This window comes from Struthio camelus, chromosome 20 (assembly GCF_040807025.1).
Source record: "Struthio camelus isolate bStrCam1 chromosome 20, bStrCam1.hap1, whole genome shotgun sequence".
NCBI lineage: Eukaryota > Metazoa > Chordata > Aves > Struthioniformes > Struthionidae > Struthio > Struthio camelus.
This window is the reverse complement of record NC_090961.1, coordinates 11,572,984-11,591,359: the sequence shown is the minus strand read 5'-3', so window position 1 is coordinate 11,591,359 and position 18,376 is coordinate 11,572,984. Positions and strand designations below refer to the sequence as shown.

The window sequence follows — 18,376 nt, the reverse complement described above, 5'->3', positions numbered from 1 at the left end:
CGTTTAAGTCTTCTCCCTCCCAGCCTTGCTGACGAGACCAGGGCAGAAGCGTCCGCTGGGGGCCTCGGGGACCGCCGCCGGCGGCCTCTCCCGCCCTGGCCGGCGGGGCTCCGGCGAGACGTGGCCAAGGTGCGAGAGAGGGCGCGGGGCGGGGGCCGCGTGGCGCTCTGGCCGAGCCGCGGGCAGGGCGCTCCTCGCGGTGGCCTCAGCGCAGCGAGAGCCACCGTGCCTTCGCCCAGTCTCTCCCGGCAGGTGCTTTGCCAGGGGACAGGAGTGATGTGCAGCACGTTGCTCTAACCTGCTTGCAAAACGCATTGAGCTGGCGTGAAATAAAGCGCTAAAGAGCAAGGGGTCCGAGCGGGGCGCGCGCCGCGCCGGGACGCCTTTCTCGGAAGAGAGGCCGAGAAACGGCCTGCCCGGCGGTGAGTCAGGGCCTCGGCGGCCGCCCCCGTCCCCGGCGAGCTCCCGGGGCTCCTGCCTCTTCCCGGGGGCTTCGGGTGAGCGGCGGCCCCGGCGCCGGCCGTTAGGAAGCGTTCGTCCCGCGGGCGCTCCTCGCTGCGCTGACAGGGGCCGGCGCGCGGGGACTGTGCGCCCGTAGCGAACGTGCCGGCGTCCCTCGGGCTCCAGGTTAACCTGCAGACTGATGTGTGAGAGCTTCCCGCAGGCGCAGCCCGGCGCGGCACCTGCCGCGGGCGCAGCGAGACCGGACCCTCCTTTGCAAGCGCCTGGGGAGGCAGGAGCTGAATCACTGCCTTTGCAGCAGGGTTTCTCGGGCACCGTCAGCAGGTCTCCTGATCATCCCTGAAGGAAACTGTTGCAACACTTTACCTGCCAGTCATCCTGCTGCAGAAAGGAGTGCTCACCTCCCGGTCCAGCCCCCGGCCGCCCGCGCAGCGCTCAGCGTGTAGGAGGGCATCCTCACAAACAGGCTGAGCGAGAAGCTGCCAAAACCAGCCCAGGGTGACACGCGGAGGGAGAGGCCAAGCTTGGTTATGCGGGTATCGGACTAGGCCCAGGCAAGCGCTTTATCTCGGCTGGCAAAGGGGGAGGTAGAGAGGCCGGCTGCTACACTTGCCCCAGGCTGAAATATCCCCTTGCTCGTGCTTGGAAGTTGAAGGACAAGAAAAACCTGGCTTCAAATCCTTCCTCGCCTGGTTCAAAGCAAGGGTTCAAGCCCCAGCTCTGCCGGGCCAGCGGGAAGCGCCAGCAGGAGCGGGATTCCTGTGCCTGGACCCAGCTGCCTTAGGCATCCCTGCAGGCACTGATGGGCTAAGGCCACCAGGCAAATAGCTGAAGGAAGGCCCATCAAAACCCCAGTTTGGGGCTTCCCCAGCGTAGGACCCGAGCAGCTTGCTTGCTGGGCTCTCCTGTCCTTAGCTTTACCATTGCACACTGGCGAAAACTGGCGGGATTTAAGCCCGAGTATGAGACTGCCAGCTTTAAAGGAGGAGCACAGGCGAGGGGCTTGGCTGCCAAAACAGCGTTGGTGGCCACCAAAGCACCGTTTGAGTTGGGACTGTGGGTTCCCCGGGTGGGAACTTCTGACCACTTGAGACACCAGTCTGCCAGACACAAAGAATTACGGGTGTATGTGTGTGTAAGCAGGTATAAATGCGGATGTATAGAACGAGGTGTAACAGTATCACTTGAATGAAGAGAAAGAGGTGCAAACCTCTTTCTGAACGAAGCAGTTTGGGTGCAAACCTCTGGACATAAGCAGGAGAAGCAAACCTTGGGGAGAAAAAAATCAATTCCTCTGCTTCATTAAGTGCTCGCGCCACGCCAGGCATTTCTCATGCCAAGGGGGGCCGCCACCTAGCCCCGTGCCCCCGGGCCAGCAGCCCCAGCTCCGGGATGGGTGCAGGGCTGGGTGCCAGCCGGCGGCTGCGAGGGGGCGCGAGCCACCCGTAGCCGGCAGGGCTCAAGCCTGCGCGGGCATCCGGCTCAGAGGTCAAGGACCGACCGATGCTGAGAGATTGGGTCACGGAGGAAAAGGCTGTGTCACACGGTGTCACTTCACCTGGTCTGCAGGACTAATGCTGGGTCTCTCTGCTAAACCCTTAAGTACCTTATCTGGCTCACCTTTGAACACCTCCTGCGGCATCCCGACAACAAGCAGCGTCCCCGGCGAGTTATTCCGGAGCGGAGAGGAACGCGCAGCCTAATCTCCATGCTTTCTTCACTTTCAGGCTCCTTGCCATCTCCGCTCTTATCTGCCTTTGATGCGGCACCCCGCTCGCATTTCCTCAGCTATGGAAAACGCTGCCTCCTCCCAGGCTGTGCGTGCGGGAAGGTTCCCATCAACTCTCCTCCCGGGTCAGCGTGCCCTTTAATCCATTTACGATGTTTGTGGCTGGCTCCCCTACGCCGACCCTGCTCTTTGCCTTCTCGCTAATCTACCTGCCGAGCAGTTCGGGAAGGGGACGCAGCGGCACGCGCTGTTCCCAGACGCGGCCGGAGGAAACGCTGTTGCCTTGGGCTTTGCACTGGATCATGCTCGGAAGCGCTGGGGGTGGCGGGGGGGCTTTATCCGCGCAAGGAGCCTGAGTGCCTTGCGTGAAGGCGCAGGGGATGCCTGGGTGAAGAAAACCAAAACCCTCCATTCCTGACCGGTGTCCTGCTTCCGCGAGGACCGCTCAGAGTGAAAAGGAAGCTCTCCATCACAGCGGCTGCCCCGCGGGGGGGCCGCGCCGGCGCGCGTCGGGCGGGCAGGGCGGCTCGCGCGGAGGCTTTACCGACAGCTTTGGCGTCCCTCTCGCCGTAGCGGAGGACAGAGGAGCGAGGGGCTGCAAAGCTGCCGCCAGCAGCCCGGGTACCGCTCGCGGGTGCGTTATCGCGGGGAGGCAGGAGGCGTTCAGGTCAGGGGCTCGCGGGCAACGCGGCCCGGTGCAGAAGGTGCTGCTTCGTGGCCGTCACCCGAAAGCGGTGCCAGGAAAGGGGAAAGCCGGTGCCCCCAGGACAGCCCGTCTCCCGCCTCGCTCGCTATCCCGGGCCGCCCGTGCACAACTGCAGTGAAATCCGTGCGGAGCGGCGACGGAGGCGATGGTTCGTCCTTGCGATGCCTCGGTAGCGATTGAGCAGCAATCTGCTGTAGTTCTTCTTTCCGAATCCTTTATCTGGGGAAAAGCCCTGTGCATCACGCTGCCGCTTTAAACACAGTCGTCCGCACAGGTCCCTGGAGATGTAACCCGTGCCCTTTTGCTGATACAAGGACATCCCTGCTCCATCCCTGGCTTCATCCCCCCAGTCTGCGCCTGACCTTGGGCAAGTCACTTATTCCCGTATTCAGTTGCCTCGTGGTGGTTAATATTTACTGTACCTGTCTCGGAGAGGAGCGGGAAAGAATTCACTGTTGGCAGAGAACGTTGAACTCGTTAGATGGGGCTCGCTTGCAGGGGAAAACATTGCACAAAAGGCTCAAGCCTCCGGGTCTGACTCGTGGTGACTGTCGTGAGGGTAACGTAGCGGGAACGCTACCAAAACTGGCGGAACCACGGTAAGGCACGACTCGGTCTCAAGGCGAGTAGAAACCTAGGCCCTAAACGTGGTACGGCAGAAACGTGTTGTTCCCACCTAGCAGACTTTTGACACGAAATAATAATGCAGCCCTGCTCAACTATTTGATGAGCTGCCTCGTTTGTAGAGGGGTTGGGGGCAGAGCCGGACTCCGGTGGGCGCACGCAGGTTGGAGCTGAGACGCCCGGATGCTGCTGCCCTGGCGCAACGCGAACCCACCGTGTTTGCCCTGCTGAAGCTCGAGCGGGCTTTGAGCAGGTAAGAGATTAACGGTGTTGATTCAGTCTTCCCCAGTTTGGATATTTTGGCGCGAGCTGGTTCCAGGCATTCAAAAAACGAGTTATCCTTCCTAAAGCACGAGATTACTAATAAAAACTAACGCGGTCTGAATCCCGTAAGGTCTCTGTCTGCGTCGGAGCCCCTGGCGCTCGGGCTTTTCAGGTCTTTCCGCACCCGCGGCTGCATTTCACAAAGCCAGAGCTGGCTTCGGAAAGCAAACGAGGTTTTTTTGCTTTCTGCGCACGGCTGCCTCGAGGAAGTGAGCACCGTGGCCAAACCCTGGCATCGCTCGGGCCAGGGGAAAACACGGTTCTCGTACCACATCTGCTGATGCCGATTCCCGTCGGACCTGCGTGAGTCAGCCCTCCGCACGCGGCCGAGCGGTGCTCGCTGCCAGCCGCGCTGCGGTCCCTTCCTGCAAGCGCTCGGCAGTCTCTGCCGGGCAGACCCAGCTCTGAGGCCGCGTGTTCCCAGCCCGGCTTGGGCACCGGCAGGCGCCCGCGTCACCCGCGCCGGCGTGTCCCACCCCGCTGCTGGCTTTGGTCCTGCCCCAGCTGCCAGGCGACGGCCCCCAAATCAGAGCCGGGAGCTCCCCGGGCGGGCGGGAGGCCGGTGCAAGAGGCAGGGGGATCCGTGCGACCCCCCCGACGCAGCCAGCACGCGCGCGGCCGCATGCGTAAGTGGGTGTCGAAACTCCTTCCGGAAGCGCTCCAGCCTCAGGTTTTTCCCCCCGAGATGTATTTCCTCCTGGGTTGCCGCCCTGTTTGCGAAGATGTCCCAAGAGGAAGCGGGCAAGGCGAGGCTTTGCGACCGGCTCCAGATCGCTGGATGGACCCCAAAACGCCACAGATGGTGGCGGCTGCTCCAGAGCGGGACGCTTGGAGGGGGCAATCCCACCCGGAGTGAGCTACAAGAGGACACTCGGCACGTCACCCTTCCCTCCGGCACGCTGCGCCTCCAGAGGTGCAATCCCGCCGCCCCTCGTGATACCGCTCTTCGGAGCAGGTCCAGGGAGCAAAACCCGCGGCAAAACGCCCCGAAAGGGGCCGTGGTGCCGGCCAGGCGGCAGCCCGGGGCTGGGGCAGCGGGACCGCTGTCCCCGTCTCCACGCTGTCCCATCGGGCACGTGCCCCAGGCGATGTCACTCGTGCCCACAGCCCCGCGCGGGTGGCGTCACAACCTACTGACCGAAATCGCTAATTAGGTTTTGTTTCTGCGCCTGCCGATCTCATTTCCTGGCGCTTGTGCAAGCGCAGGCGCTTTCGTCCTTCTTCCCCGTTGTTTGTCTGCCTACGGGCTCAAAACACCTCAGGAGGCAAAAACAGACGCGCGGCGTCATGGCCCGCTGCCCCGCGAGGACCTGTCTTGGTAAGGTTTAGCCGAGAGGGCGTTAGTCACCCGGCAGCCTTAGAGATGTTTGACTGTTTTGCAAAAAAAAGCCCGGGCCGGTTCCTGGGTGTGCGTCCGGCTGCCGGGAGCATGAGTCTCGCTTAAACACCTGGGGAATTAGCGCAACCCCAGGCTGGTTTTGAGCCTGGTCATGTTGTAAATCCTTTTTCTCGTAAAAGTTAGAAACTACTTATTTGGGCGGGGGGAATCGGGGAATCCCGGCGCAGTCCCGCGGCTCTGGGAGTCGGGTCTTTTTTACGTGCAGTCGTCCCCCCTTCCCGAACTATCGGAGCATTTGAGACAAACTCGCGGCAGCTGACAGCGCTGGCTCTTTGCGCTGCGCTCGTGCCAGTTTGCGGGCCGGGGCATTTTTTATCTGGCTGCTTTAACCAACGGGAACCCCGTAACGCCTTATCGATGGAAAACGGAAAGCAGTGGCCTGTTTAATTAATCTAATTGCGACTTGGTTTCGGCTCAAAGGCTGTAAATCACCGCTATACTGGAATAACCTTCTGCTCAGAAATTCACACCCGTTTGCTCAGCTTCCAGCTGCCCGTAAATCAAACGGCAGCCGTTGCTGCACGTAGCCGGTTCCTGGACACGTGAAACGCTGTGCTCCCGCTGCGCGACCAGGTAACGGATGCAAGGGGCTGGACTCGGCGGATCGGGGGCGTTTGCCGGCCAGCGCTGCAGCGGCTGCGCTCAGCGGCGCGGGGGCCCTTCCTCGGGCGGCCGGCGGGCCGGCGCCCCTGACGCGGGACGGCAGCGCCCCGGCGGAGAGCGCGGCCTCGCAGCAGCGAGCGGCCCCCGTTTCGCCGCCCGGCCGCGTCGTCGGTCGGCAGCGCGAGGGCAACAGCGCCGGCGGGGCTGCCCGAGCCGAGGTGGGACGGGCGGAGGTCGGCCCTCCGGAGACATGTGGGGTGTTGGCGGGGCGGGCGCCGGGTCGCGTGACGGCTGCTTTCCCGCGCCCCTTCCCGGGCATCACCCCGCTGCGAGGGTGTCGGGGCAGCTGGGCACGCGCTGGCGGGGGTCCCCCGAGCGCACGGCTGGCGGGGCCGCTGGCTCCCTCCCCGCACCGGCAGCCTCCTGCCTCCCGAGCGAGGCCGCGGGGCCCAAACGCCCACTCGCAGCCCACGGGCAGACCCTAGCATAAACACAGCCCGCGAGGGAGCAAACACACGTTGCAGCGGGGAAGGAGGCTAGCAATCAGGCAGTGAACAAACGCTACGGAGTTCCCGGCAGGGCTGGGGGGCGGCGGCGGAGGCGCGGGGCCGCCGCCACCTCCTGCCCGGGGCGGAGCGCGCCGCCGCGCCGCCCCCGCCGCCGCCGCCGCCGCGGGCGCCTATAAAGGGGCGGCGGGAGCGGCGGGGCGCGTCCGCGGGCAGCGCGCAGGGCCGGTGAGCGCCGGGGCCGCGGGTTCGCGCCCCGCGGGGGGACGGTGGCGGCGCCATGCCGGGGAGGGGGGGCGGCTGCCCCGCGCGGCGCTGCTGGGCTCGGCTCCGTGTACAGCGCCGTGCACGCCGGGGCCCGGCAAGGCGGGGGTTGGGGGCAGCTGTGTGCTTTTAAAGAGGCACGGGGGAGGAAGTGCCCTAAAGGGGTGCTTGGGGGGGGGGGGGCGGGGGGGTTCAAGGTGCGTGGCCGTGCTCACCAGGCGCCCCGTGCCGCTCTCGCAGGGCTGTCGCCATGTCGGTGTCGCACAGCTCCAAGCTCAACAAGCTGGTGAGGGAGCAGTACATGAAGCTGCCCCAGGGGGACCTGGTGCAGGTCACCTACGTCTGGATCGACGGCAGCGGCGAGGGCGTGCGCTGCAAGAGCAGGACCCTCGAGAAGGAGCCCAAGAGCATCGAAGGTAACGGCAGGCCTCTTCTCCCGGTGCCGCGGTGCAATGTGCTGTTGCAGCATTGCTGGGATTGAAGCCGGGCTGCTTCGGGCACTTGGGCTTGGTGCCTGTTTTCCTCGGGTTTTTGCAGCCTCAGTGATGTCAGCTCCAACCGTCTCACCAGGTCGTATGAAGTATTGTAAATATCCGGCCTCCTTCGGGCTGTGGTTTGCTTAATCCATAATCTCTGTCACTAGCGCTGGGTGGGACGGGGAGAATGAGATCCTGCCACGCAGCCCGGCTCCGTCGGGCAGAGGGCATCAGCGTTGCACCCAGCGTGGTCCAGGACGGCTGCGGACGGGGAGGCGAAGCGCCCAGACTGGCCGCGACGGGGGGCTGGTGCTGCTTGTCCCCCCCCCCCCCCCAAGCCGGTCAGCGATGGGAGCTCGGGGTGGGGAACGTGGTGCTGTCCCGCGTGGCGCTCGGGGAGCCCAAGGGACCGGCATCGGGGACGTGCGAACGCCTCCCCGCGGTGCTCGGTATCCTCCCAGGCTCTCCCTTGTCCGTCTCGCTCTCTGCACGGTCTGTTTGCGAGATATTTCTTTCAATCCTGCTTTTCCCCCTGCCGCTTTCCTGCCTCGCAGACGTCCCCGAGTGGAATTTCGATGGCTCCAGCACGGCCCAGGCGGAGGGCTCCAACAGCGACATGTTCCTCGTGCCCATCTGCATGTTCAGAGACCCTTTCTGCCTGGACCCCAACAAGCTGGTGTTGTGCGAGGTGCTGAAATACAACCGGAAACCTGCAGGTGAGCCGTCCTTGCCTCACTTAGCGCCGCGTTCGGGACACAGCGCAGATGAACCACCTGGCTGCTGAGGAGACCAACAGTGTGTTTTTAGGATCCCTTTTTGACAAGGGGCTGGTCACCCAGGATCGCTGGGACCGAGCGGCGCCCCTTTGCCAAGGGACGGCTCAGCCAGGATGAATGGACAGCACTAAGTAGTTGGCCTAAGGCTCCAAAATGCAGATGCCATTAGAGGCTGTGATTTGCAGGAACCTGTTTTTAGCAGGTGCTGCAAAGGGTGAGGAGAAAACCAGTCAAATGTGGCTAACATCTAGCCTGTCACTAGCAGAGCACCCATAGGTCCTGCAAGCTGGACCGTGCCAAAGGAGTGACCTGACTCATAACCCTAAACCCGCAACTTCTCAGGGCCGTGCTGTTGCAACGGCAGCCCTGCAAGAGGGCTGCGTGGAGCGTTTGGGTCAGCGACTCCACACTTAGAGCGTTTAAGTATGGGAAACCGCAGATAAAGTGTTTGTTCAAAATATTTGGGTGTAGAAATGGAAGGCCGCTTTAGGGCATTGTGTTTGTGGCTGCACTCCTTGTTGATGGGCAGCTGCCAAAAACGACCTAGAAGCCTGATAGGAGCTGGAGCAGCGCAGTCTTGCTGTGGGATATCCTCCTGTGAACGTATCCGAAGCGTGTTGGAGTGTTCCCCTTATCACCGAGGGCAGAAGTCTGCAGTTTGGGCATCGATTCCTGCCTGACCAAGGAGGGGAAGCTGGTTTGGGGAAGGAGTGGCTGGATATTAGCCGGGTGGCTTCTGGAGACGTTATGCACCCGAGCCGTCTTCTGGCTGACCTGAAAGCAAATCAGGGACTGTCTGGCAGTCAGGCCGGTGGGTGGAGTGGAGAGGGGATGTTTGCACGTCAGTACCCAGCATCTTCCTCGAAGAGTGGAGGTCTGTGGGTGATGATGGTGAAAGGCAGAGTTGGTTCCTCTTAACACAGCAAGATGCATTTCAGCTGTGGGGGGAAGTGCTTTGGTGCAGATTCCTGCCCCAGCTCCTGCTCTATCTTCAGATGACCCAGAATGACTTTTAAAGAAAGTTCCTCATCTTGAGAGCTCGTTGGTTATTGGCATGTTGTGAACAGAGAGCTCAGCCCTGAGGCTTTGCCTAACTCAGCGCCTGGCCAGGACACGTGGTGCTGCTGCAGGTTCCTGGAGCTGGGTTTCATTTACATTAAGGAGTGTGTGAGCTTGGGGGAAACTCTTTCCTTTTTCTCCCATTAGTACAAGGAAGATGTCACTGCTCCTCTTTAGTCTCAAATCCTGGAGCTAGTCATAGCTGCTCTGGTGTCAATTATTGTGATTTAGAGGTAGAATTTGCAGCCTAGGGGCTGCTTTTCCCTGTGACACAGGGAAAGTAATTTTTCAGCCCTGTCACTCCCTTTAGCCGGCTGTTGGTCTGAACTCGCTCCCCTTTCGTGACACTTTCTCCGGTTTCAGGATTGCTCTCTGATACTTGCATCTTCTTGGTAAAGCCCTGGATGCTCTGAGCGTTCCTGCTGTGATGGGGCGAGCTGGGGCCAGCTGGTTTTCCGCAAGCCAGCTTGGATGCTAACCAAAAACCTGGAGCGGTAAAAAGATGTGTCTAAGGATAATCAAGCTGAGGCTGGTACAGAGGGTTGTAACATGATGGGAGCAGAGTAGGGATGGGAGATGCATAGTTGCTGTTGTCAGACCTTCTAGGTTCCTTGTAGGACAGAGCTGGGATCTGTCTCCTAATCTCTCGGTGTGCCAGTGTAGGTGGAGGACACTTGCGGACTGTGGGCAGTGGTTTTAGCAGGAGCCTAATTAAAACCTTCTTGGTCTGGAGCCTGATGCTGTGGTGAGGGAGCTGCTCTGCCTCAGCCCTGCAGCTGCATAGATGGATGTTTGGGGAACCTTTATGAATGCTTCAGTTGAAGGGTCTGACTCTTCTCAGTCCATAAATCTCACCTGATTTTGCTACGGTGCTTGTTTCCATGGATAAAGGAAACTGGTGAGCAGAAAACATCTCAGGAAGGGGGAAATCACTTGACTAGTTTCTTTAAGGCCCTCTGCTTCTGTGGGAAACACTTTGCAAAGGCTGAGGGTAGACCTCTGTGACTGGGATTAAATGGAGTGTGGAGGATGTCTGCCTGCAGCGCGTGGGTCTAACGGAGGTTTCTCTTCTCTCAGAGACCAACTTGAGACACACGTGTAAGAAAGTCATGGACTTGGTTAAGGACAGCCACCCCTGGTTTGGGATGGAGCAAGAGTACACTCTGCTGGGCATCAACGGCCATCCCTACGGCTGGCCTGACAATGGTTTCCCAGGCCCTCAGGGTGAGTACTGCTCTCCCCTGCCCCTCAGCGGGCTTCCTTGTGTATTTGCCCCACGCCTGGTCCTGCTCGCTGTGATGCCCCCGTGGGTCAGTGTTTCGGTGTCAGATCGAGCTCCAGCCCGGTTTTGGGGTGAGATGGCTCTCCCAGCAGGCTGCACCCATGTGGTGCTGGGACCCTCCAGACATGCACACCACCAGGGCAGAAGCCACATGCAGAGACCTTATTCCAAGCCTGAGCCCAGATGCTCGACTGGGCGAGTTCAGCTCTCCCTGCTGCCCAGGACGGTGCTGCCCCGGTGGCAGGCGTCCGGCCTCGCTCCCCCAACAGCCCTGCTCCCAGGCGGCTGGGGTGCCGCTTTGCCATTGCGGCAGCCTGCGGGCAGCCGGATCGGTGCCGGGGAGGAGGTTAGGAGGTGTTTGCCGAGGGCGCTGTATGGCCCATGGCTCACGTGAGCCGGCCGGCAGCACTGCTCCTGCCGGACCCTGATTACACAAACAGCTTAGCTGCAGGACTTGTTTGTCAAGGGCTGGAGAACTCGACTGGAAAAATCTCTCTGTGGCTGTTCATTAAAGGATTGGCCGTTTGAAGGCCGGCTACTGCAGCACTGTTTGGCCCTGTTTGAAGCAGCAGGCAAATCTGAGCACCCCATCTGCCTCCTGGGAAAGGGTCAAGGGTTTCCCAACCTGGCTTAATCAGCCTTTTGTGTAGACGGACTGTTTTCAACATCTCCCTTCCCCCAGGCGGGGAGAAGAGCTTCCTTTAACTTGCTTGAATGAGGAAGAGCCATATAAAATAACAGCAAGTTGAATTTTCTAGGCATGAGCAATGTTAGCTGTTGTCAGAACAATCTCCAAAGCCTTAAGTGCTCAGAGGGTCAATGAAGTGCCGTAGGGCAGGCCCTGCTTTCCTTATCTCTCGGTCACCTCCCAGTTTATGCATTGCAAGTCCTGTTTAACTACATAGATAAGGTTGAGGTTGCACAGTTGCAACCCCCTGAATTTCTTACACTGCTGGCCCTTGGAGTAGGGGCCAGAGGCACCGTGGAGGCCAGCACACTTTAATTTCCTATAAATCTGGTTTAGATGATCACTGGTTGCAACATCTGTGAGTGGTGGGATTACACTGGAGTGTTGCTGTTGCTCCCAGAAGCTTTATATGGGGTGTTAACATCTATTTCTTTTCCAGGCCCCTATTACTGCGGGGTTGGAGCCGATAAGGTATACGGGCGTGATATTGTGGAGTCCCACTACAAGGCATGTCTCTATGCGGGGGTGAAGATCTGTGGCACCAATGCGGAGGTGATGCCCTCCCAGGTATGTGCGTGCAGCTCTTTGTGGCTTTTTGGAGCTGCTTGTTTTGGCCAGAAGCCAACAGGAGAGGCCACATGCGTCTTGGTGCCTCGCAAGGCCGGGAGTGTGGGCTTGGAGATGCTGACCATGAAGATCTTCCAGATCTGGTTCTCAGATCTGCGCTCACCAGCTCCCGTTGTCAAAAGTAATTGTGGCATTTGACCCTCTTCCCAGGAGAAAAGGGAGTTTTGTGCCCTGAGTATCAATGGCCATCAGCCAACCTGTGTGGAGGCAGTGAGCACTTTTGCTTCCAGAGGAGAGGAGCTTCTGTGGAAGAGTTTCTGTGGTGCCTGGTCTCCAAAGACAGTCAGTGAGGCCAGACTAATTCAGTAACTTCCAGCTCCTCTGGGATGCTGAATCCAGCAATTGCTCACATCACAACTGCTCTCATCTAGACAAAGCCTTTGCTGAAGAGTGTGGGTTGATTTTTTTTTTTTTTTTTTTTTTTCTTCTAGCCCACCTCTGTGTGCAAATCCCCGTTCTGGGGCAGGCCAAGAGAAAGCCTGCCTGCACACTGATTGCAGAGCTGCAGCAGAGCCAAATTGCAGCAAGCTTTTTGCACGGTTGCTTTTTGCACGGCTGCAGCCTGAGCTCTCGCAGCCCATGAAGAGTTGGATGCTTTTCTGTGGTTTCCTTCAAATTCATGAGTAGCCAAGGCAGGGCAAGTTAAAGCCCTCACTGAGGGCTGGCTGGAGATGGGAGGCCAGCAGAGGAAAGCTGTTTGGCATCCCCAGGAGCAGGGAACCAGGACAGAGGGCAGTGCAAGCCAGGCCGAGCTGCAGGAGCTGTAAGCAGAGCTGTGGGTGTATGGGTCCTGTTCTTCTACCTGGGGAGCTGGAAAGCTCGTGTGGGGCGTGGCCTTGGAGAGCAGTTGGAAGGGATGTTGCTGGACTTGGCTTGTTTAGGAGTTTGCCAAAGGGAGTCCCTGATTGCATTATGCAGATGGCCAGACCGACCGTCTGCGGTCTGGTCCTGCAGCCTGTGAATCGCTGACTCTCCTGCCGCTGATCTGGCCAGCGATAAGCAGGGGGCTTATCTGCAGTGTAGCTGAGGCAGGACTTTTAACTACCCTGATATTTGCCCGGACTTTTTTGGGATCCTTCTTTGTTGCTTGCTGCATCCTCTGCTTAGTCTCCGCCAGGCCACGCCAGCAGATACCATAAACGTCTCGCTAGTCCTTACTTGGTCACCTTGGGTGGCACAACCTGGTCTCTGGATGGGGAGGGAGCAGCTGAGTAAAGGCCTAACAAGGACCTCTTTAGTCCTGTGCCTTGCTATTGCACTGCAGCTCTTGTAATCCTGTTAGCTGGCAGCTCGAGCACTGGCTTCAGAGGAGTGGGAGACCCTTATTTGCCTCCACTCTGACAGAAACCCTCTGACTTTCTGTAATTAGTCATGACCATTCTATTCCCATTTATCTTATGCCAAAACTGTCCTGTCACTTAAGTAGATCTTCTCCATCCCCCTTGATCATTCCTAGGGGGTAATTTGTAAAGCTCAGCCTTTCTAGTCCTTGCTGCGGCGGGTCATGGCCGGGGAGGTTCAACCCTGCCCATTATCATCAGCAGATCTTCTCTCCCATTCCAGTGGGAATTTCAGGTGGGCCCATGCGAAGGCATTGAGATGGGGGATCACCTCTGGATGGCTCGGTTCATTCTGCACCGGGTCTGTGAGGACTTCGGGGTTGTGGCCACTCTGGATCCCAAACCAATGACCGGCAACTGGAATGGAGCTGGGTGTCACACCAACTACAGCACGGAGGAAATGAGGAGAGAAGGTGGCCTCAAGTGAGTTCCCAGGGGGGATTTCTGTGGGCTGAAGGCTGCTCCCAGGAGCTTGGGGTGATCCGCCCCAGCTAGTGGGAAGGCTCAGCTCATGGCTGCTTGGTGGCCTGCCTTAGTGCTCGTGTCTGTGTCTGGATCACTGCACCAGGCAGGACAGCCCCACCTAATCATGAGCGTTTTATTTTAAGTCATCTGTCCTGTGCAGTGCCCAAGGCAAGCGTTGAGCATGACTCCCAGGCTGTGCTCCTCCCAGGAGCAGAGGTGACAGTCTCCTGGAAGAGAGAACGCTCTTTAAGCAGGCTTGATGGCAAACCTCACCTCTTCTCCCCTCTCTCAGGCACATCGAAGCAGCTATTGAGAAGCTGAGCAAGCGACATGACTACCACATCTGCGTGTATGACCCCCGGGGGGGCAGAGACAACTCCAGGAGGCTCACCGGCTACCATGAGACATCCAACATCTTCGAGTTCTCCGCTGGCGTGGCCAACCGAGGGGCCAGCATCCGCATCCCCCGGCAGGTTGGCCAGGACGGCTATGGGTACTTTGAGGATCGGCGGCCTGCAGCCAACTGCGACCCCTACGCTGTCACGGAGGCCATCATGAGGACGACGGTGCTCAATGAGACGGGGGTGGAGACCAAAGACTACGCTGACAACTGAGGCTGTGGGGTGGGTGGAGGTTTTTAACTCTACACTAGCTTCTCACGTGGGATTCGTGCCCGTGCAATATCCTCGACTCTAAGTTCAGACTCTTTAGGAACCTTGCTTCTGGTTTTGTGAAATGTCAGCTTAGAAATATATATTTTATAGCAAGAGAGGGGGGCCAGCCTATTTTCTCAACCATTTTTTCTGGTTCCCAGTTTTAGATCAGATGTGGGGAGTCTTTTAAAATGTGGATTTAGTTTTTGTCCAGTGGACTTTATACTGTGATGTACAGAGATCCCTATGTGGAAGCTGCAGCTGCTGCTGATTGAACCTGGGGAGGGTGGGTGCTTTTTTCCATATCTATGTTGCAGGAAATGGTAATAAAAAGTTCTCCTGGCTGCGTGACAGCCAGGTTCCACTGTGGCAGGGTACACTTGTCTGTAGCTCCTAGAGGTTTGGGGAGGATTTAATTTGGGTCTTGCTCATGGGTTGCTGCTTTGGGGAGCCTGGGTGATGCTGTAGGACCTCTCATGCCAGGTGTCTGGACCAGCAGTTTTAACCCCTTGGCCAGAAAGCAGAAGACACTTCGGCGTGCCTGCAACACTGATGCCCTCCGTGCCCAGGATGCTGCAGGGCAGAGCACTGGTCCTGCCTTTCCTGGCATGAGTGGATTTAACCAGCTGCTCCGGGTGGATGTGGGAGCCCTGCCTGGCTCAGGATGGGGGCAAGCGGAGCCGGCTGGCGCTGGGTGCTCGTGAGCTGCTTGCCCCCGTTTTCGCCCTGGAGCCGGGAGCGCGTCTCCCACACGTGGCAACTGCGGGGCCCAAAGGCCATCTCCCTCCATCGTGATCCTCCGAAAGGCAAACAGAGCGGCCGCGGGCTGAGCAAACAGCGGCCGGGGGAGCAGCTGGCGGGCGTTTACACAGGGCGTGCGCTGCTGAGTCAGCACCCGGAGCCGCGCTGCCACCCGCCCCGCGCGGCGGGGGGCATGGCGGGGCCGAGCCGCGGCACCCCGGCTGGCGGCCTGCTACGTTGCAGGGAGCCTTGACCAAGCGAAACATCCAGGTGGGGCCACCTCCCTGGGATGCGGTGTCGGCCGGCGTGCCCGCGCCTCCCGCACGGGACGGGATGGGGCGGACAGACGCACGGGCGGAGGTAGAGCCCAGGAGCAGGCAGCAGCCCGCCAGGAGCTCCCTGCGGCCCGTACTCGATTCCCTGGGGAAACGAGTATGACTCGAATCGCTGGGATTCCCTGGGGAAAATGCTGCCGGCACCCGTGAACGGGCTGCGAAAAGCAACATGGGGCTGGGCCACCCGGCTGCCAACGGAGCGGGGGAACCGGGTGCAAGCACAGGGCTGGGCAGCGGGACGGCCGCTGGCTCTCCCTGCGGCGTCTAGGGCTGGGACAGCCAGGGGACGCGACCCGGCGGTGGGTTACCTAGAGGCGAGCGGGTGCCAGGCTGGAGCGTCGCTCCTATGCACTGGTGGGGATTTTGACACTGGTGGGGGCAACTTTTCCTCCCATTTTTAACCTTCATCTCAAAAATGCAATGCTGGGTCTTGTTTTCGTCTCACCTCTACGCTGTGTTTGAGCGTGGGGACAGTGACTGCTGGGTGCAGCTGGGAAATCGATAAAGAGTTAAATTGGGAGCAGAAAGACTTTCGTGTTTGCTTCCTGGCACAGCAGTGGTTTTAAGCCCTTCAGCTGTCATCGTGTGGTGCTGTATGGCCCTTGCTAAATTTAGGAAGCGCTTGACTCGGCATTTGCACCCTAGGACTATCTTTGGCTGGCTCCCCCAAGGCCGCCATCCAAATGCTTTGCGATCGTTCCTGGATTTCAGCCCTCCGTTAACGAACGGGAGAAGGAAGGGGACGCTCCCAGGGGAGCCAGGGACTTGGCCGAGGTCAGAGCCGGAGCTGGGACCAGCCCTGGCTGCCCTTTGCCGGTGTCCCTGGGGGCCGGTCCCCGCGCGGCCGCACGACCAGACACTTCCCTCCTCCTCGTGCCTTTGAAATCCTTTGCCACAATATGTGTTTTCTTCCTCAAAATAGCTGGAAACCACCTGCCCAAGTGTTTTTCTAACGCAGCAGTGATTTACAGCCCCGGGTCCGCGCTGGAGGGGAAACGCAGCCGCCGGCAGGCTGAGCCCCGGGTGCACCGAGCAACGGCGAGCTGGGCCGGGGGTGCCCGCTGGCCGCGCTTCAGGGGGCAGCTCCTTTCCTCCTGGCCACGCGTTCCCCAGTGGGGCCGTCGGGGTGCCGGCTCGGGCTCCAGGGTGGTTTGGGCTTCGTCTTCCCCGGGGTTTTGCACCGCAAGGAGTGCGCCGGGAGGGCGCTGCTCCGGTTCCCGCAGCTGGCGGGGAGCGGGCGGGCACGGGGGTGCCGGCCGGGCCGCAGGGACCCTCTCCTGGGGCTGGCGAGCACCGGGGATGTTGGGGTCTGGATGCGCTTCTTAGGGGTTTGCTGCCCTCAGCAGGCTCCGACGCAAATAACACGCGGAGCCGGCGGGGGGCCGGGGCGGGCGCGCGGCGCTGCCGCTGCCGCTGCCGCTGCCGTCCCGCCCCTGCCGTCCCGCCGCGCTGCCGCTGCCGCTGCCGTCCCGCCCCTGCCGTCCCGCCCCTGCCGTCCCGCCCCGCTGCCGTCCCACCGCGCTGCCGCTGCCGTCCCGCCGCGCTGCCGGGGAGCAGCCGGTGCCTCGGCCGGCCCGGCCGGGCCCGTCCCCAGGCGCCTTTCGGGGCGGCAGGAGTCCTTACGGCCCCTGCAGAAGCCAGGGTTAAACCTGGGGGCTATAAACCGCCCCAGATTCGGGCAACAGGAGGAAGCCAGGGTGACAGCGGTTCTGGTGCTTCTCCAGCTTAGATCTTGGCCGAAGCGGAGCAGCTGGGAGATGCAAATGTTCCCGTCTTGCTTGCAGAAGAGCTGCAAGTGGGCAACGCCATGCGCCTCATCCACGCCGACGCCTCATTTCTGCCCTGCACGGGTCCAACTCGCCCCCTAGGACCAGCTCACCTGCTTGCCCACTGGACAGGCAAGGACCAAGGACCAAAGGGAGGACCAGCCTTCCTTCGCCAACTCCTGGGTTTCCACGTGAGCGGTCACAGGCGGTGGCCCGTTCCCCTCGCCAGCCCCGGGGCGGCTCTGCGAGGAGCCGATCCCCGCCAGCCAGCCGAGCGGGAGCTCGCCCCGTCTGCCGGTCAGAAACGGAAGGCGAAAAGCAGCTCCACCAGGCGCTATCGCATCGATTCAAGCCGCCAGGCAGCCGCACTGCTGCTGTTGGGCCTCGCTCCCACCCCCCGGACGGTCGCCGGGGTGTCCCAGCAGGCCGGGGCCGGTGGCGCGTGCGGCAGGGAGCAGAGCATCCCAGGGCAGCGCCGCGGCTCGGCCCCCCCGGCCGCTGCGGTGGGCTCCCCGGAGCAGGCGAGCGGCACGCGCGGCCCAGGGACAGGTAGCAGCAGCGCAGGAGCCTGCCGGTTCCTCTGCCTTCGGGTCTCTCTTCATCGCTATAAATTCTGTTACTTTGAATTCGATTGAAGCCTTGAGGATTTGGGTTTGTTTTTTTTTTTTTTCCTGAGCCAGTTATAAAAAGGACGTTAGAATTGCAATCCTGATGCTCACAATAGCATTACTCAAAGCCGCTGGCCAGATGCGAGGAGCTCTGGGTAGAATAAAGACCTAAACCGAAACGTCAATAATAGTTTCTCTATTTTCCCCCCTCCCTGTCTTCCAGCCTGCACAATTGGCGCAGGCGTCTCCATCTTTTAGCCACACTTAGCGAACGTTAAAATGGTTTCAAATTAGATCTACCGAAAATTGAATTTTCCCTTTAAAGGCCAGCAATAATATTTCGGTTTTATGTGAGAGCATCTTGGATCTCCAAGGCTCTCCGCTCGCAGGGAGACGCACCGCATCACCAGCAGCTCGCTGCTGCCGAGACGCAGCCACAACTGGAGGGCAACAAGCGTCGCGCGACGGCACCTGCCGCGCGTTAGGAGAAGCGTTAGGCAGCGGCTCGGCCAGGGCGCAGTCAGTCTCTGAATACAGAGGAACGAGCCAGCCAGCCACCAGGCGTCTTGCAGACCACCGCTGGCTTCGTTCTGCAAATCCCCCCCAGGAAAGGTCACGTCTGCCAAAAAGCAGCTGCCAGCGTCGACCTGCTCGAGCCAGCGATGCCGGAAAAGTGTCATGCTCCCTCCCCGCGGGAGCGCGCCCGGGTCGGGGAAGAGCCCCGCCGGGGGCTGGAGGTCCAGCTCTGCCCGCAGCTCGCCCAGGCGCCGCCGGCACCTCCGGCGCTTGGAGCTGCTCTGGGGGCAGTCAGGTCGCCGACGGTGTGGGCCGAGGACACCCAGCCCCGGCAGCACGACCTGGAGCTCCCGGCCGGTCACTTACCTCGTCCGCAAAACAAGGTGTGGGGGGGAAGGATGCAGCAGCCGCGTTTACACCTCGAGCC

The 18,376-nt window shown here is 60.5% G+C and overlaps 1 protein-coding gene across 3 annotated transcripts; it reads left to right on the top strand.

Moving 5' to 3' along the window:
• Window positions 1–294: 294 nt before the first annotated feature.
• Window positions 295–14,350, top strand: LOC104139777 (glutamine synthetase). 3 transcript variants are annotated; one of them, XM_068915363.1, is made up of 8 exons: window positions 295–3,774; window positions 5,727–5,817; window positions 6,858–7,033; window positions 7,648–7,809; window positions 10,006–10,152; window positions 11,338–11,465; window positions 13,089–13,288; window positions 13,623–14,350. In XM_068915363.1, exons 3-8 carry the CDS (start codon window positions 6,868–6,870, stop codon window positions 13,942–13,944), a joined length of 1,125 nt encoding a protein of 374 aa, XP_068771464.1. In that variant the 5' UTR covers window positions 295–3,774; window positions 5,727–5,817; window positions 6,858–6,867; the 3' UTR covers window positions 13,945–14,350. The 3 variants fall into 3 exon arrangements, with proteins under 3 accessions (XP_068771464.1, XP_068771463.1, XP_068771462.1); XM_068915362.1 differs by having other exon boundaries at window positions 295–5,163; XM_068915361.1 differs by lacking the exons at window positions 295–3,774; window positions 5,727–5,817 and adding an exon at window positions 6,499–6,581.
• The last annotated feature ends 4,026 nt before the right edge of the window (window positions 14,351–18,376 follow it).

Excerpts from the sequence above, each read along its gene's own strand:
- LOC104139777 (XM_068915363.1), top strand. The coding sequence starts at position 6,868 with ATGTCGGTGTCGCACAGCTCCAAGCTCAACAAGCTGGTGAGGGAGCAG. Across the intron at positions 7,810-10,005 it reads ATACAACCGGAAACCTGCAG|AGACCAACTTGAGACACACG; the intron begins GTGAGCCGTCCT and ends CTCTTCTCTCAG. Across the intron at positions 13,289-13,622 it reads AGGAGAGAAGGTGGCCTCAA|GCACATCGAAGCAGCTATTG; the intron begins GTGAGTTCCCAG and ends CCCCTCTCTCAG.